Source organism: Trifolium pratense, linkage group LG7 (genome assembly GCF_020283565.1).
Source record: "Trifolium pratense cultivar HEN17-A07 linkage group LG7, ARS_RC_1.1, whole genome shotgun sequence".
Taxonomy (NCBI): domain Eukaryota; kingdom Viridiplantae; phylum Streptophyta; class Magnoliopsida; order Fabales; family Fabaceae; genus Trifolium; species Trifolium pratense.
The window spans coordinates 29,864,863-29,877,817 of NC_060065.1; the positions used below are offsets into that span (position 1 = coordinate 29,864,863).

General features: G+C 32.3%; 1 protein-coding gene across 3 annotated transcripts; it reads left to right on the forward strand.

Annotated features, from left to right (window-relative positions):
* The first annotated feature begins 349 nt into the window (after positions 1 to 349).
* Positions 350 to 3,761, forward strand: LOC123894427. 3 transcript variants are annotated; one of them, XM_045944434.1, is made up of 4 exons: positions 350 to 1,985; positions 2,085 to 2,319; positions 2,995 to 3,041; positions 3,125 to 3,761. In XM_045944434.1, the coding sequence occupies exons 1-4, from the start codon at positions 450 to 452 to the stop codon at positions 3,506 to 3,508; spliced, it is 2,202 nt and encodes a 733-aa protein (XP_045800390.1). In that variant the 5' UTR covers positions 350 to 449; the 3' UTR covers positions 3,509 to 3,761. The 3 variants fall into 3 exon arrangements, with proteins under 3 accessions (XP_045800390.1, XP_045800389.1, XP_045800388.1); XM_045944433.1 differs by having other exon boundaries at positions 351 to 1,985; positions 2,401 to 3,041; XM_045944432.1 differs by having other exon boundaries at positions 353 to 1,985; positions 2,085 to 3,041.
* Positions 3,762 to 12,955: the final 9,194 nt, after the last annotated feature.

Sequence of the window (12,955 nt, forward strand, 5' to 3'; positions counted from 1 at the left end):
GGATCTTCTAGTCCATTTTTTGTATGATCATATTCTATATGATATCGATTTCAATTGACATACGATACTTATCAAATATTTTCTAAGAATTTAGAAAATGAGATCTTAGCAAAACTATTTGAGAAAACAAACTCACAAACTTCTGGTTGTGAGTAAACATACATGTGACCAATTTAGTTGATGCATCAATTCAAGTCACAAAATATCTAAATGGTCCAAAATCTCAAATTATCAATTTCTTTTGGGAATTAGTAACCGATAAAAATTATTAGAATGAAGGAACTTCAGGCCCTTCAAATTATCAATTTCTTCGAAATCTTAACCCTTCGTTTACTGACATTCAAATTTTGTTGTGATATGTGTGTTTTTTATCCGATATGTTAATGGGTTTTTTTCTTATTGTATGTTTTTGTTTGTATGTGTGAGGTTTAAAAAGGTGTTAATGATACATGTCTAACAAAAAAATTGTTTTTTTTTTTCACAGAAAAAATGGTGTGTTTACTGTTGTTTTTCACCATGGAGGTGAATTTATAAGGGATAACAATGTTGTGTACAGAGGTGGGGTTGAAAATATAGTGTCTGGTCTTGAGATAAATGAATGGGGTATGGTTCAAATTATGAACTTGTTAACCAGTTGGGGTTATGCAAAATCAAGTGTTAGGGTTTGGACAAGAATTATAGGGATACCTAAAGTAGATGATAAGTTTTTTCTAGTGAGTAATGACATTGATGCATATGATGTTGCTGTTTATGCTGCTGGGACTGAATTTGATGGCCACATTTATGTGGAACATAATGTGTCTGATGTAAACAAGAAGGTTAGTGAGCCTAAGTGTAATGGCGAGGACAGTGAAATGGAAAGTGATTACAGTGATGAGAGTGATTACAGTGATGAGAGTGATTACAGTGATGACGCTCATGGAGTGACATTTGATGACAGTGAGGATGAGAGAACCACTGCTCTTAATGATGGCTTTGAAATTAATCAACTGCAGAGGACATCGGATAAGAAGTTGAAAATGGTTGCAAGTCCTGCTCCTATTGGATATAGTGGGCCTGATTCTAAAGTTGAAGATCATGAGTATTATAGTGATGAATTGGGTAGCTCAGACCCAGATGAATCTGATGAAGATAGAGGAGGTCCTAAGGCTGAAAAGTTTAGAAGATGTCAATTGAATGCTACCTTTCAGTTTAAGAAGGGTATGGAATTTAATACTCTGAATGATTTTAGAGAGGCCATCCGACATTGGTTTGTTTTAAATGGATGGAAAATTGACTTTGTCAAAAATGAAAGTTATAGGGTAAGGGTAGGGTGTAAGAAAAATTGTGGTTGGTATATACTTTGCTCTAAAGTGGGCCACAAGCACACTTATGCCATAAAGACAGATGTGGGTCTCCACACATGTGCAAGAGAGTTGGATATTAAAACAGCAAACTCAAAGTGGGTGGCACAAGCTGTTGTGAACAAAATGCAAACAACTCAAAAAGTTAGGCTTGTAGATATAATGCAAGACATACGAATAAATTACTCTGTGGGTATTACAATTGGAAGAGCAATGAGAGCAAAAAAGATAGCAACAACACTTCTTGATGGAGATGCTAACAATCAGTATGCTATGCTATGGAGGTATGCAGATGAGTTAAGAAGGGTTTCCAATGGTAATACCATCAAGATTAATGTTGAAAGACCAGCTCCATCTTTATTACCAAGGTTTAGTTCTTTCTACTTTTGCTTCGAGGGTAGTAAAAAGGGTTTCATCCATGGATGTAGACCTTTTATTGGAGTTGATGGGTGTCACCTAAAGACAAAATATGGTGGCCAACTTCTGATAGCTGTTGGTAGGGATCCTAATGACCAATACTTTCCATTGGCTTTTGGGGTTGTTGAGACAGAAACTAAGGAGAGCTGGAGATGGTTTCTCCAGTTGTTGATGGAAGATATTGGACAAGATAAGAGATATGTTTTTATCTCAGATCAGCAAAAGGTAAAAATGAATTCATGTTTCCTAATTTTAAATTAAGTGATTGTTTTATTGGTTATATTAAGTGGTTGTTTTGTTGGGTTGTATTTGGTTTTTTTGCAGGGATTGATAGCTGTGTTTCAAGAAATGTTTGATAGTATTGAGCACAGATTATGTCTCAGGCACCTATATGCAAACTTTAAGAAGAAATTTGGAGGAGGAACTCATATTAGAGATTTGATGATGGGAGCTGCTAAGGCAACTTACTATCAAGGCTGGTTGCAGAAGATGAATGAACTTAAGGCTCTTGATAAGAAAGCTTGGGACTGGTTAATGGCAGTTCCCACAAAAAATTGGTGTAAGCATGCATTTTCTTATTATTCAAAATGTGATGTTTTGATGAACAACATATCTGAGTCATTTAATGCCACTATCTTAGTTGCTAGGGATAAGCCTATATTGACCATGTGTGAATGGATTAGAACTTACCTTATGAATAGGATGGCAACCTCTACCACCAAGTTAGAGAAATGGCAACATAGAATCATGCCTATGCCTATGAGAAGGTTAGATAAAGAGGTCTATATGAGTGGTCAATGGATTACAACTTGGTCCATAGATGAAGAATTTCAAGTTGCACATCAATTTAATGGTCAACAGTTTAAAGTTGATATTGCCAAAAAAACTTGTAGTTGTAATTTTTGGGAATTGATTGGGATTCCATGTAGACATGCTGTTGCTGCACTAGGTTATAGGAAACAAAACCCTTCAGACTTTGTAGATCACTATTATACAAAGGAAAAATATGCACTTTGTTATGGTTTTGGTGTGAGTACTATAAATGGTATGGACATGTGGCCTGAACCTGAAAATGCTGAAGAGCGACCAGAAATTTTGCCACCTATTTACAAAACTGGTCCAGGTAGGCCAAAGAAGGTGAGAATTAGAGAATTTGATGAGGATGGTGTTAGGAAGAGGAAAAAAGGTGTAAAATATAGATGTACCACATGTAATAGTTTTAAGCACAATGCAGCAACATGTAAAAGCAAGACTCAAGACCCAGAAGCAATGAACAGAAAGGTAAATAAACTTACTTTTCCACTTTCCACTTTCATGTTTTAATCTTTTTCACTTTCCACTCTCATTAAACATCTTTACTGTAGAGAAAACAACCAAGAGGCAAAGATAATACAAACAGTGAATCCAAGCAAGACAATGCAAACACTGAAATTGCTGAACCAATTGCAACCACTGAAGTTGTGATTGATGCTAGTCAGAGTCAAGTTGAAGTTGTCATTGATGCTAGTCAGAGTTTTTTTGATGAAATACCTGATGAAGTTATGGCAACAGTTCCTGAAATCAATCATGATGATATTCCAAAGAAGGCCAAAGCTGTGAAGGACAATGCAGTAAAGGATAAGCCAGTCAAGGACAAGGCCAAAACTGTCAAGAAAAAAACTACAATGGTTGAACCTGAGAAAAGAAGACAAAGTGAAAGGCAGAAGGCTAATTGGGTTAAAAAACCAACTATAGGTCCTGGGAAATGAATCAAAGCTTGAAACCTGTTTTAGAGCTATGAAGTCTTGGAACAAAATTTCAAAGTAGTTATGATGTTAATTAGTAATGACTTATGTTTTTCATTATGTAATCAGTGATGCACTTTATGTGCCATTTTGGAATGACTGATGCACCTCTTTTGAAATCATGTAATGAATTTTGCACTATATATGCTCTTTTTGGAATCATGTAATGATATTATGCACTATATTATGAAATTCTTATGTGCTATTTTGCACTAAATCTGCAGCAAATTTTTTTTGTAACGAAGTTATTCACTTTAAGTTTCAATTCTTATGTGATATTTAATTATGCAGCAACCTTAGCTTGCACTATATCAGCAACACTAAATTATGCAGAAAAAAATAAAGTTTTGTTTTTAAAAAAAATAAAGATTCTATTTTTTTTAATTAAAAAAGATTTGAAAATAAATCTTTAAAATTTTTATTTTAAAAATAAATTTTATTTGGGAGTAAATCTTGGAGTAAATCTTTATTTTTGATGCAAAATAAAAAAATTCGTTTTTTTTTTTTTTATTTTAGGATTTTTTTTTTAAAAAAACAATATATTATCTTATGTGGAATTTTTAAAAAAAATATAAATAATTTTTTTCCACGCGTACAAGCCACGTCAGCATATGTGCACAGTCACATGTCCTGCTGTACACCCGGGGGGCAAAATGAGGGAATCTATGTTTTGCAGGGGGGTAAACAGAAAAAAAATCTGCACAGGGGGGTAAACGAAAATTCGCTTATTTTGCAGGGGGGTAAATGATCATTTACCCTTTATTTTTTTTTCGCATCATAATAAATCCGGGATGACCCAACCGGTATTGCCAACAATAAATTTAATATGATTTGTAAACTTCTGGTTTACAATAATTTGTGCTTCGATTGCACTAATATATTTATAAGTGTAGTATATAAACTTCTGGTTTATATCTTTCTCATTAGACTTATTTCCTTCAAAATATGTGTCATAGAGATATTCAACATCTCTTCATTTGTTTCAAAATAGGTGTCATATCTATTATTTATATGTTTAGGAGTTTCTCTCTCATGGTCTTATTCCTATGTGGCACCATTTCATTGATCCATGTCTTATGTGGCATTCTAATATTTCTCCAATTCCTATGTGGCTAACTATGAAGGCCTTTGCAATTTCTCTAATACATGATGATATCATTTTACTTAGAATCTTTGGCTAATTTGGAAATTCAATCATTTCTCAATTATTGTTTATAAATCGAATTTAATGTTCTTCAATTAAATCAGGATATATTCAAATCATTTGATTCATTATATTACATATTAATTCATTAATATATTATTAGTGTCAATCACGTATTATTATTATTATTTTTGTAGCAAAATTTTTGTGTGAATAGTAATTATGCTCTTTATTGACATTAATTAAGTTTTTTTATTTTGAGAAAATCCTCATTGACTTATAAAAAGATAATTCTAATCATGATTAATATCATTTAACAGCAAAAACGTTTTAGTGCCTGGGATCAATATATAGGTATAGTTTTCACCATTATTTATCACATTTTGTTTTTCTTCCATTTTTTTTAAAAGGTATAGCACACTTTTTTTTTCTGTTCACTTACTTATTTTCACGTTTATATTGTTCTACTCTAACCATTTTTGTACTTTTTTTTTTGTTTTTGTTTCAGCTAACATTTAAAGGTACTCTCTTTCTCTATTCGTCTATTTTGTGTGAGTAGTATATTTCATTTTCATCTGCTTCATTGTTGGCTTATTTTTGTACTAATGTTTTTATACATCTCTATGACCAATAAAATACTATGAGCACTTATTTATGAATTTATTGAGCACTTATTTATGAATTTATTTTCTACGCAGATTAAGACTATTTACAATGCATATGTCCTTAATATAGATAATTTTGTTTTGTTGATTGTAATTTTTTTTTTGTTGATTATAATTGTTTTCATTGTATATTGCAGATTCATGATCCTTGCAAATATTTGTGATCTTTGCATGTGAGAGACAAAAATTACAACACAATATTCACGTGTACAGCCGCATCATAACCGCACCACAACCGCATCAGAAGCCGCATCAGACATTTTCGACGATGTTGGTTCAAATTTTCTCACAAAAAAAATAAAATTTATGACCTTTAAATCATAATTTGTGTCAAATCTAATGAAAAATCTTACTTTTAACCATCTCTCAACCGTGTATTTTAAGCACATTCAAATTAGTGTTTATGGAATAAACTAAGACTATGCAATGATGAATAAATAATATAGTTACATAGTAGTTTCATTTTATATAGCTTGTGAAATGTCAAAATGATTTCACGCCGCAATAGCCGCATTGCGCGTTGCAGCGACCGTAATGACCGCATTCGCAACAACCGCAACCACAATTAAAAACCTTGACATAGACTAAAAAGATGGTTTAACTTTTTCATGATGACTAAATTGGATCCTTTTATTGAAGGAATTGTGTCTTTTTTTTTATATCAGAAGAAATTATGTCTTTACTCTAATAACTTTTTAACAATTATATTTATTCAATTCAATATAATGACTTATTTACGCATTGACCATATTTAAACTTTCTATGAATAAGATCATCCTATTAAAATTCAAATTTCATATAATATTAGTGCAATAAAAATAGGGAATATGCTTAACTGTATTATAGTAATTATTGTAATACATTAGATGTTAATACATGTCAAAATGCATTTGAATATTCATATGTTGTATATCAATCAAATAAATCACTTGATACCAGAATTAACTCCGAATCAAATTAAACTGGCTGTGAAAACAGAAAAAGAAAGAAATAATTTAGTGCTTTTTTCTGCAATTTATAGAATTCTTTCTTTTGATGTTCAAAAAAATATGTGTAGATCCACATTATTTGTAGTGTTTACTATTATATAGTACAACGTTTCCACATCTGTTACTTGACAAAAAAACCATGAACATGTTTATGAATAAAGAAGGCCAGAAACACTATTTTTTTTAACACTTTCAATTACTCAGCTCGCTCTTTAAGTGAGTGACACTAATGTGAGTCTCACCACTATATATAGAATATATTAAGAAAATGTTATTAACACTCTTCTCAATTTTATTTTCTAAAGAGAATCATTTAAAAATATGGTCACGGGGAGGTTGATCTTCATCTGAAAAATAATATAGAATTTATTTATTCAATTTGTTATGTTCATGAGATCCTTGCATTGTAGTAAAGACCAGTGAAGATGGCTACAAGGGAGAAAATAACACGTCGATCGGAAACGGAGAGTGGATGAGTTTCACTCTTCGTCAGACTATTCCGCCCTTCCCCTTTAAAATCTCTAAAATCTGTATCATTTTTCATATTTAGATAAATTACATTGAATATATCAAATAAATTTTGTTAATTAATAAATCACAAAATATTATTATTAATATTTTAATATTTTTCAATGAAAATTAACCCGTGCATTGCACGGGTCAGTTATACTAGTAAGTATAATTTTGCACCTTCATATAACAATATATACTATACCCAAATGTACATAATTGACCTATTTTATATTTTCTGTAACCACAACATTAATTACTTTCTCTATAATATTCTGCGTTTAAAATATGAGAAAGGTTATAAAAAAATTGATTGGCAACTAGTTAAGAGATATTATTGCCAAATAATTAAAAGATTTCGATAAACGATTGCATACCTTGAATACAATTAAAATAATTGAGATATGATCATATAATATTAATCAAGGGGAAAATAGGTGTACTATTCATATTGAAAAATAATGTCATATAAAAATATAAGTTACAAAGACATGATCATTGCATATAAAGAAAGGAAGGTTAATTTCAAAGAAATTAAGACAGTAACCAAAAATAAATATGAATGTCAAATCAAAATTATAACTAATATCCATTAATTAACAATTAAGGTGATTTAACCACATCACAAAACTTCATTTTTCTTCTCTTTAACATATCTCACTTAATCATTTGAGAAAATTTCAGATCATGTACAATTCTTTACACAAAGAAAATAGGCTAAAAAAAATTATTTGTGCATGTATAATCCTTAGTATAAAATTGAACAACACCATATATAAAAAAAATTATACTCAGGATAAGTAATCATAATAAATCATAAATCAGCCTAAAAATGCAGGTGATGCCATAGAAAAATCGATGCTAAAATTAATAGCAACAAAAGGAGATAAAATAAATATAGTAAAATATTGCAAAATTCAAAATATATCCAACAATTTTTCTTTTGTTCAATCACAAATGTGACTGATTTTTCAACATACTGAAAAAAAATTATTTCTTTAATTTGCGTATATTAATGAAGATCTAACTTTGTTTGGATGGGCCTTAAGTTTAGAAAAGTTGGTTTAAAGTACCAAAATATTAGTGAATAAGTTGGTATCCGAAAAAAAAATTGCACACTTGTGTTCCTCTTTTGTTAAATTGCCTTAATAGTAGGTAAGTTAATTAGTTTCTATCTCTTTTGTTATAAGTATGACAATTGGTATATGGAAACAAAATCAATTATATAAAAAAAAACAATCCATAAGGAAACAATATTAAATAAGAAGATTTGTCATAATTTAGAATTTTTAACGGAAAAATCAATACGGCCATTGACCTTTGTTTTTAAGGTTATATTACTGCAGGCCGTAAAAACAAACGGTGTGATTCATGCTACATGCTTTATGTGAAATTTACTTAGCAATTGAATTTTACAATTTTATCTATTGAGTTCTTCAGGAACTATATAATAAATCACTATCAATTTACAATCCTTCAAGGATGTAAGAATATTGAATTCATCTAGAATTCAATGAAGAGAAAAAGGAAGTTGTTTTATTAGTTCTTCAGGAACTATATAACACATAAAAGTATTTTGATGTGCAATCCATTAGGGATGCATGGTGATAAATGGTGATAGTTCTTCTGGAACAATTTTTTTTTTTTAAGTTCTTCGTGAACTAAGATTATGAATTCTTCGGGAATTCATGTATTAAATGTCCAAGTTCTTCAGGAACTGAGAATAGGTTCTTTAGGAACCAAGATTATGAATTCTTCGGGAATTCATGTATTAACTGTCTAGGTTCTTCAAGAACCAAGATTATGAATTCTTAAACATGTTTAAGTTCTTTTGGATGATCGAAGTGTCGATGTTTCACCATACAGGTGTCGGTCACGAAGCATAATGATGCTTCACCAGACTATTGTCAGTCACGAAACTCAAACATTATCCAACATCCAAAATACATATTATAAATAAATAAATAAATAAATAATTGATCAACATTTTATGTAATATTAATTATCAAAGTGTTATGCTTCACCATACAAATGTCGGATATCACGAAGCGTAAACAACATTGAATCAATTAAATACATAAAGGAATTATGCTTATTTATTTATTTAATTTTAATTATTATTATTTGATCTTTATAAGTATACAAGGTTCAAACGATTCATAATCATATAATAATCAAAAATAAAAACTACTTGTGATTTCATAAAAATAGAATAAGAATTGCGTACCTCAGTTGGTAAGCTCGTGCCGATAACGTGTTATGAAATATAAGTAATAGTAATATTATATAAGTATAGAGGAGAGAAGAGAGAAAGAATAGAGATTGTATTATTCTCATCAAGGTGTATGTTTACATGACAATACAAGTCCTATTTATAGAACAATATAATGGGCCAGTTGTGTTTTAGCTAAGTTAAAACTTTTTCAAGTTCTTAACTCAACTAAGTTAGCAGCGGATAAATAACACAAATAATAACAAGATAGAGAGAGAGAGAGATCACACAAGCAATTTATACTGGTTCCTCTCACAAAACGAGAGTAGTCCAGTCCCCTTGCACTTCCAAGGGATTTCACTATAATCACACAAGATTACACCTGCTCAAGCACACAAGCAAGAGACTTCTCAACAATGCTCAAGCACACAAGCTTAAGACTTCACACTTAAGCACACAAGCTTAAGTTTTCTCAAGTAATAGTAAAGTATATGGAAATATACAATTGCTCTTAGATGAACCTAAAGAGAACAAATACAGAGAGTACAAAGTATTTGACTAAAGTGCAAAAACACTTGATAAGAGGTTCAGAGCTTGTATACACAGAGTTCAGAGTTTGTTCAGCGCACGTTCAATCCTTAATAATTATAAATTCATTTGTAGCTGAATCTTCTAGTATATATATACCACTAGAAAAGAGACGTTGCAAAAAGGAGCCGTTGGAGTAGAAAACTTTTGTCTTCAAGCAGCCTGTCTTGATGCAGTTTGTTTGTATCCAAAACTGAGTAAGAGTTTCAGCTACTTTGACTACTGCAGAGTGAACTTTCCTTATTCAGCTAACAAAACTGAAGACCCACGTTCTCAAGAGAGTACAGACAAAACAAGAGTAGCTGAACTGATCAGGCTTGAAAGGTCCTTTTCTTCATTGGTAGAAGAGTTAACTTGCAAAGAGAATCTTCACAGATTTCAAGAAGCTCTTCAGACTTTGATGAAGCTTGTAGTCAGTCAAGAAGTTCTGAAGACTTCATCCTCTGAATGTTGTAACTTCTTAAGTCTAACATCTTCTGAGCGCGTGAACTTCTGAACATACATCTTCTGAAGGTTTATTCAGAGCATTATATCTGCACACTTAAAATAAATTTTTAGTCCTTCCAATTGTTTATTAATACTTTGTTATCATCAAAACCTTAAGAGGTTTAGGGGCTAACTTTTAAATCAATTTTGTTCCAACAATCTCCCCCTTTTTGATGATGACAAACATCAGTATTAATTGACAATTGTTGTTAAATTAACTTATCATGTTTCTCTTAGGTTTATGAGGTTTGCAAGCTCCCCCTAAGATTGATACTCCTTAAAGCCAAAACTTTAAGTTTTATCCATGATATTTTAATTTAGTATAAGATTAAGATAATTTGAAATAAAACAAATTTCATATCTTTCTCCAGAGTGAGAGGTTTGCAAGCTCTCCCCCTAAGTCTCATAAGGCTAAGTTAAAATTGCACTCTTAACTTATCCTTACTTATGAAATTTATTTCAGTTTCAACTAACTTAGTCTCCACCTTGAAATACGTAAAACAACTTAAAAGTAACAACTTTTAATTTAACGGATAAAAGCGAGATAAAAGGCGTGGTTTCAGTTTTGAAACTTATCACTTATCAATTAATGCGTAACTACTCCCCCTTTTGTCATTATCAAAAAAGTAAAAAAATTGATATAACCAAGACAGTCAAAGAAGAAGAGTGGATGTTACAAAGGTGAATTTATTTCAAAGACATAAAACAACGCGCTTAAAAGTTTATAAAAAGGTGAACGAGTTAACATGCCTCCTTCACGTAAGAACAAGAATAAACGAGTAAAGCACGAGAGATTAGGAAGAATGAGAAGATTTAGTTCACGAATCGCAGAGTTTCGAAGAAAGAAAGAAGACGAAAAACGCGAAGAAGATGAGAAAAATAAAGAAGACAACAAGAAACCACAAGAGGCGGAGATTATAGTCATCTCATCAGATTCTGAAGCTGAAGAGAATGAAGATGATGCTGACTATGTTGAGTTCTTGGCTAGCTATGTTCCAGAAGAAGAACAAGAAGAAGAAGAAGAGCAGAACCCAGATCCCATAGAGATTTCATCAGAGGATGCTGAGGAGAAATCTGAGATTTCTTCTGAGTATTATCCATCTGATTAGGATTAGGTTGTCTTTTTCTTTGTCTTTTTACCAATGTACTCAACATGGTTAGATCAATAATAAAAATTTTCGTTTTAAAAGCATCTTGTGTTCTTATGATCTTATTTATCAAAGAAAATTTGCACAAACAAAAAAATAACAAACCACATAACTAAGTGAAAATCCAAAATAAGAAATTTTTTCAGACAAAGTAAAGAAAATATAAACAAAACAGCTTGAAATATAAACCAGACAAATAAAATTGTTCAGAAGATAACAAGAAAAACAAAAACAGCTTAAAACAAGTGCATAGAGTCCTAGGGTTTCTTAAGGAAAGCTAAGAGTTGGTCAAATTTGTCATTCAAGGATCCCACATTGGAAACTAAACCATCCACCTTGGTTTCCAATGTCTCTTGAGCAGCTCTTTGACGTTCTAAACCTTCTTGCTGTTCCCTTAAGGCTTGTTGCAGATTCAGTATCTGTTCTTCAACCTGAGGAGCTTGTCTTTGAACAGAGGAGGGTTCACCTTCCTCTGGATAGTCAATCATCAGCACATCCTCTTGATTCTGAATACCACGCACATCATCTTCAGGGATAACCTCTGGTTGTAGCTCATTTGCCAACTGGGCAACTCTAGCAGCAGCTTCTTCTAACCTTTCAGACTCAGACCTCTGAGCTTCAAGACTCTGAAACAGCTGGGAGTCTATCCAACAGACTTTAAAAGCACTCAGACGATGTTCAGCAGCAGCAAGTGCTTCCAGCTTAGCACGTTCAGACTCAGCATGATTGAAAGTTGTAATCCTCTTCAACTCAGCCCTAGCTAGACTTTTCCTCATGAAGCTTATCACATCCAAGTCTCTTCTTCCAACCACAGCCTTAATTTCCTCAGCAGCACCATCCAAAGCATTGCAAATCCTTGCCTTAATGCTTGAAACTTCCAAATCCACATCAGAAGGACAAACTAGAAACCTGTCCTTTAGCAAAGATAATTTAACCAAGTCTTTATGCAATTGAGTGGATAGATTATTGAGTGGGTTAGATGATGAGGGTGAATGATTGGGAATGGTAGAGAGGTTGGTTGATTTATTAGCAGGATTGTCAATAATGACAACTTCTGCCTCTGAAGGCTTGGGGGCACAAGTATGAATACGCTCAGGAGAAGCATATTCAGCACTTGGTTGAGGTTCAGGAATTGGATTATCTGTTGGTTCAGGGTTAGATGGTTCAGGATATTGATGTTGTGGGGATGCAGGTTCAGATGATTGAATTTGAGATGGTTGTTTAGTGGGAGAGACTTTGTCAGGGTTTGGAGTGTGTGATATAGGTTCAGATGGTGAGATGATAGGTGTTTCTTTTTGTGGTTGAGTTTGAGGTGATTTAGGTTTGGAAGGTGATGAAGGTTTCTGAGTGAAGGTTTGATTGTTGAGAGGGTCTGGACTAAGATGTTTTTCTAATTCTGATAAGGGGTTATCAGAGGTTGGAGTTTCAGAGGCTGGTAAAACAGTTCTGAGAGGTTTGGTATAACCCATTCCAATCTCTTTTGCATTAAAGACATACTTAGTAGACTTACCTTTATCTTTGGGAATAGGAGCAGGTCTTCTCTTCAATCTTGTAGCCAGAGTCTCTTCATCAGACTCAGTCTCATCTTCAGATTCAGACTCTTCAGATGAACTGTCAACTTCAACAACAACAGGCTCTTTCGAAACTTCTTCAGTAGCCTTGGTAGCAG

Bases quoted from the DNA above. Each gene is read 5' to 3' on its own strand.
- LOC123894427 (XM_045944432.1), top strand. From the start codon at position 450: ATGTCTAACAAAAAAATTGTTTTTTTTTTTCACAGAAAAAATGGTGTG. The intron at 1,986-2,084 runs GTAAAAATGAAT...GTTTTTTTGCAG, and splicing joins TTATCTCAGATCAGCAAAAG to GGATTGATAGCTGTGTTTCA. The intron at 3,042-3,124 runs GTAAATAAACTT...TCTTTACTGTAG, and splicing joins CAGAAGCAATGAACAGAAAG to AGAAAACAACCAAGAGGCAA.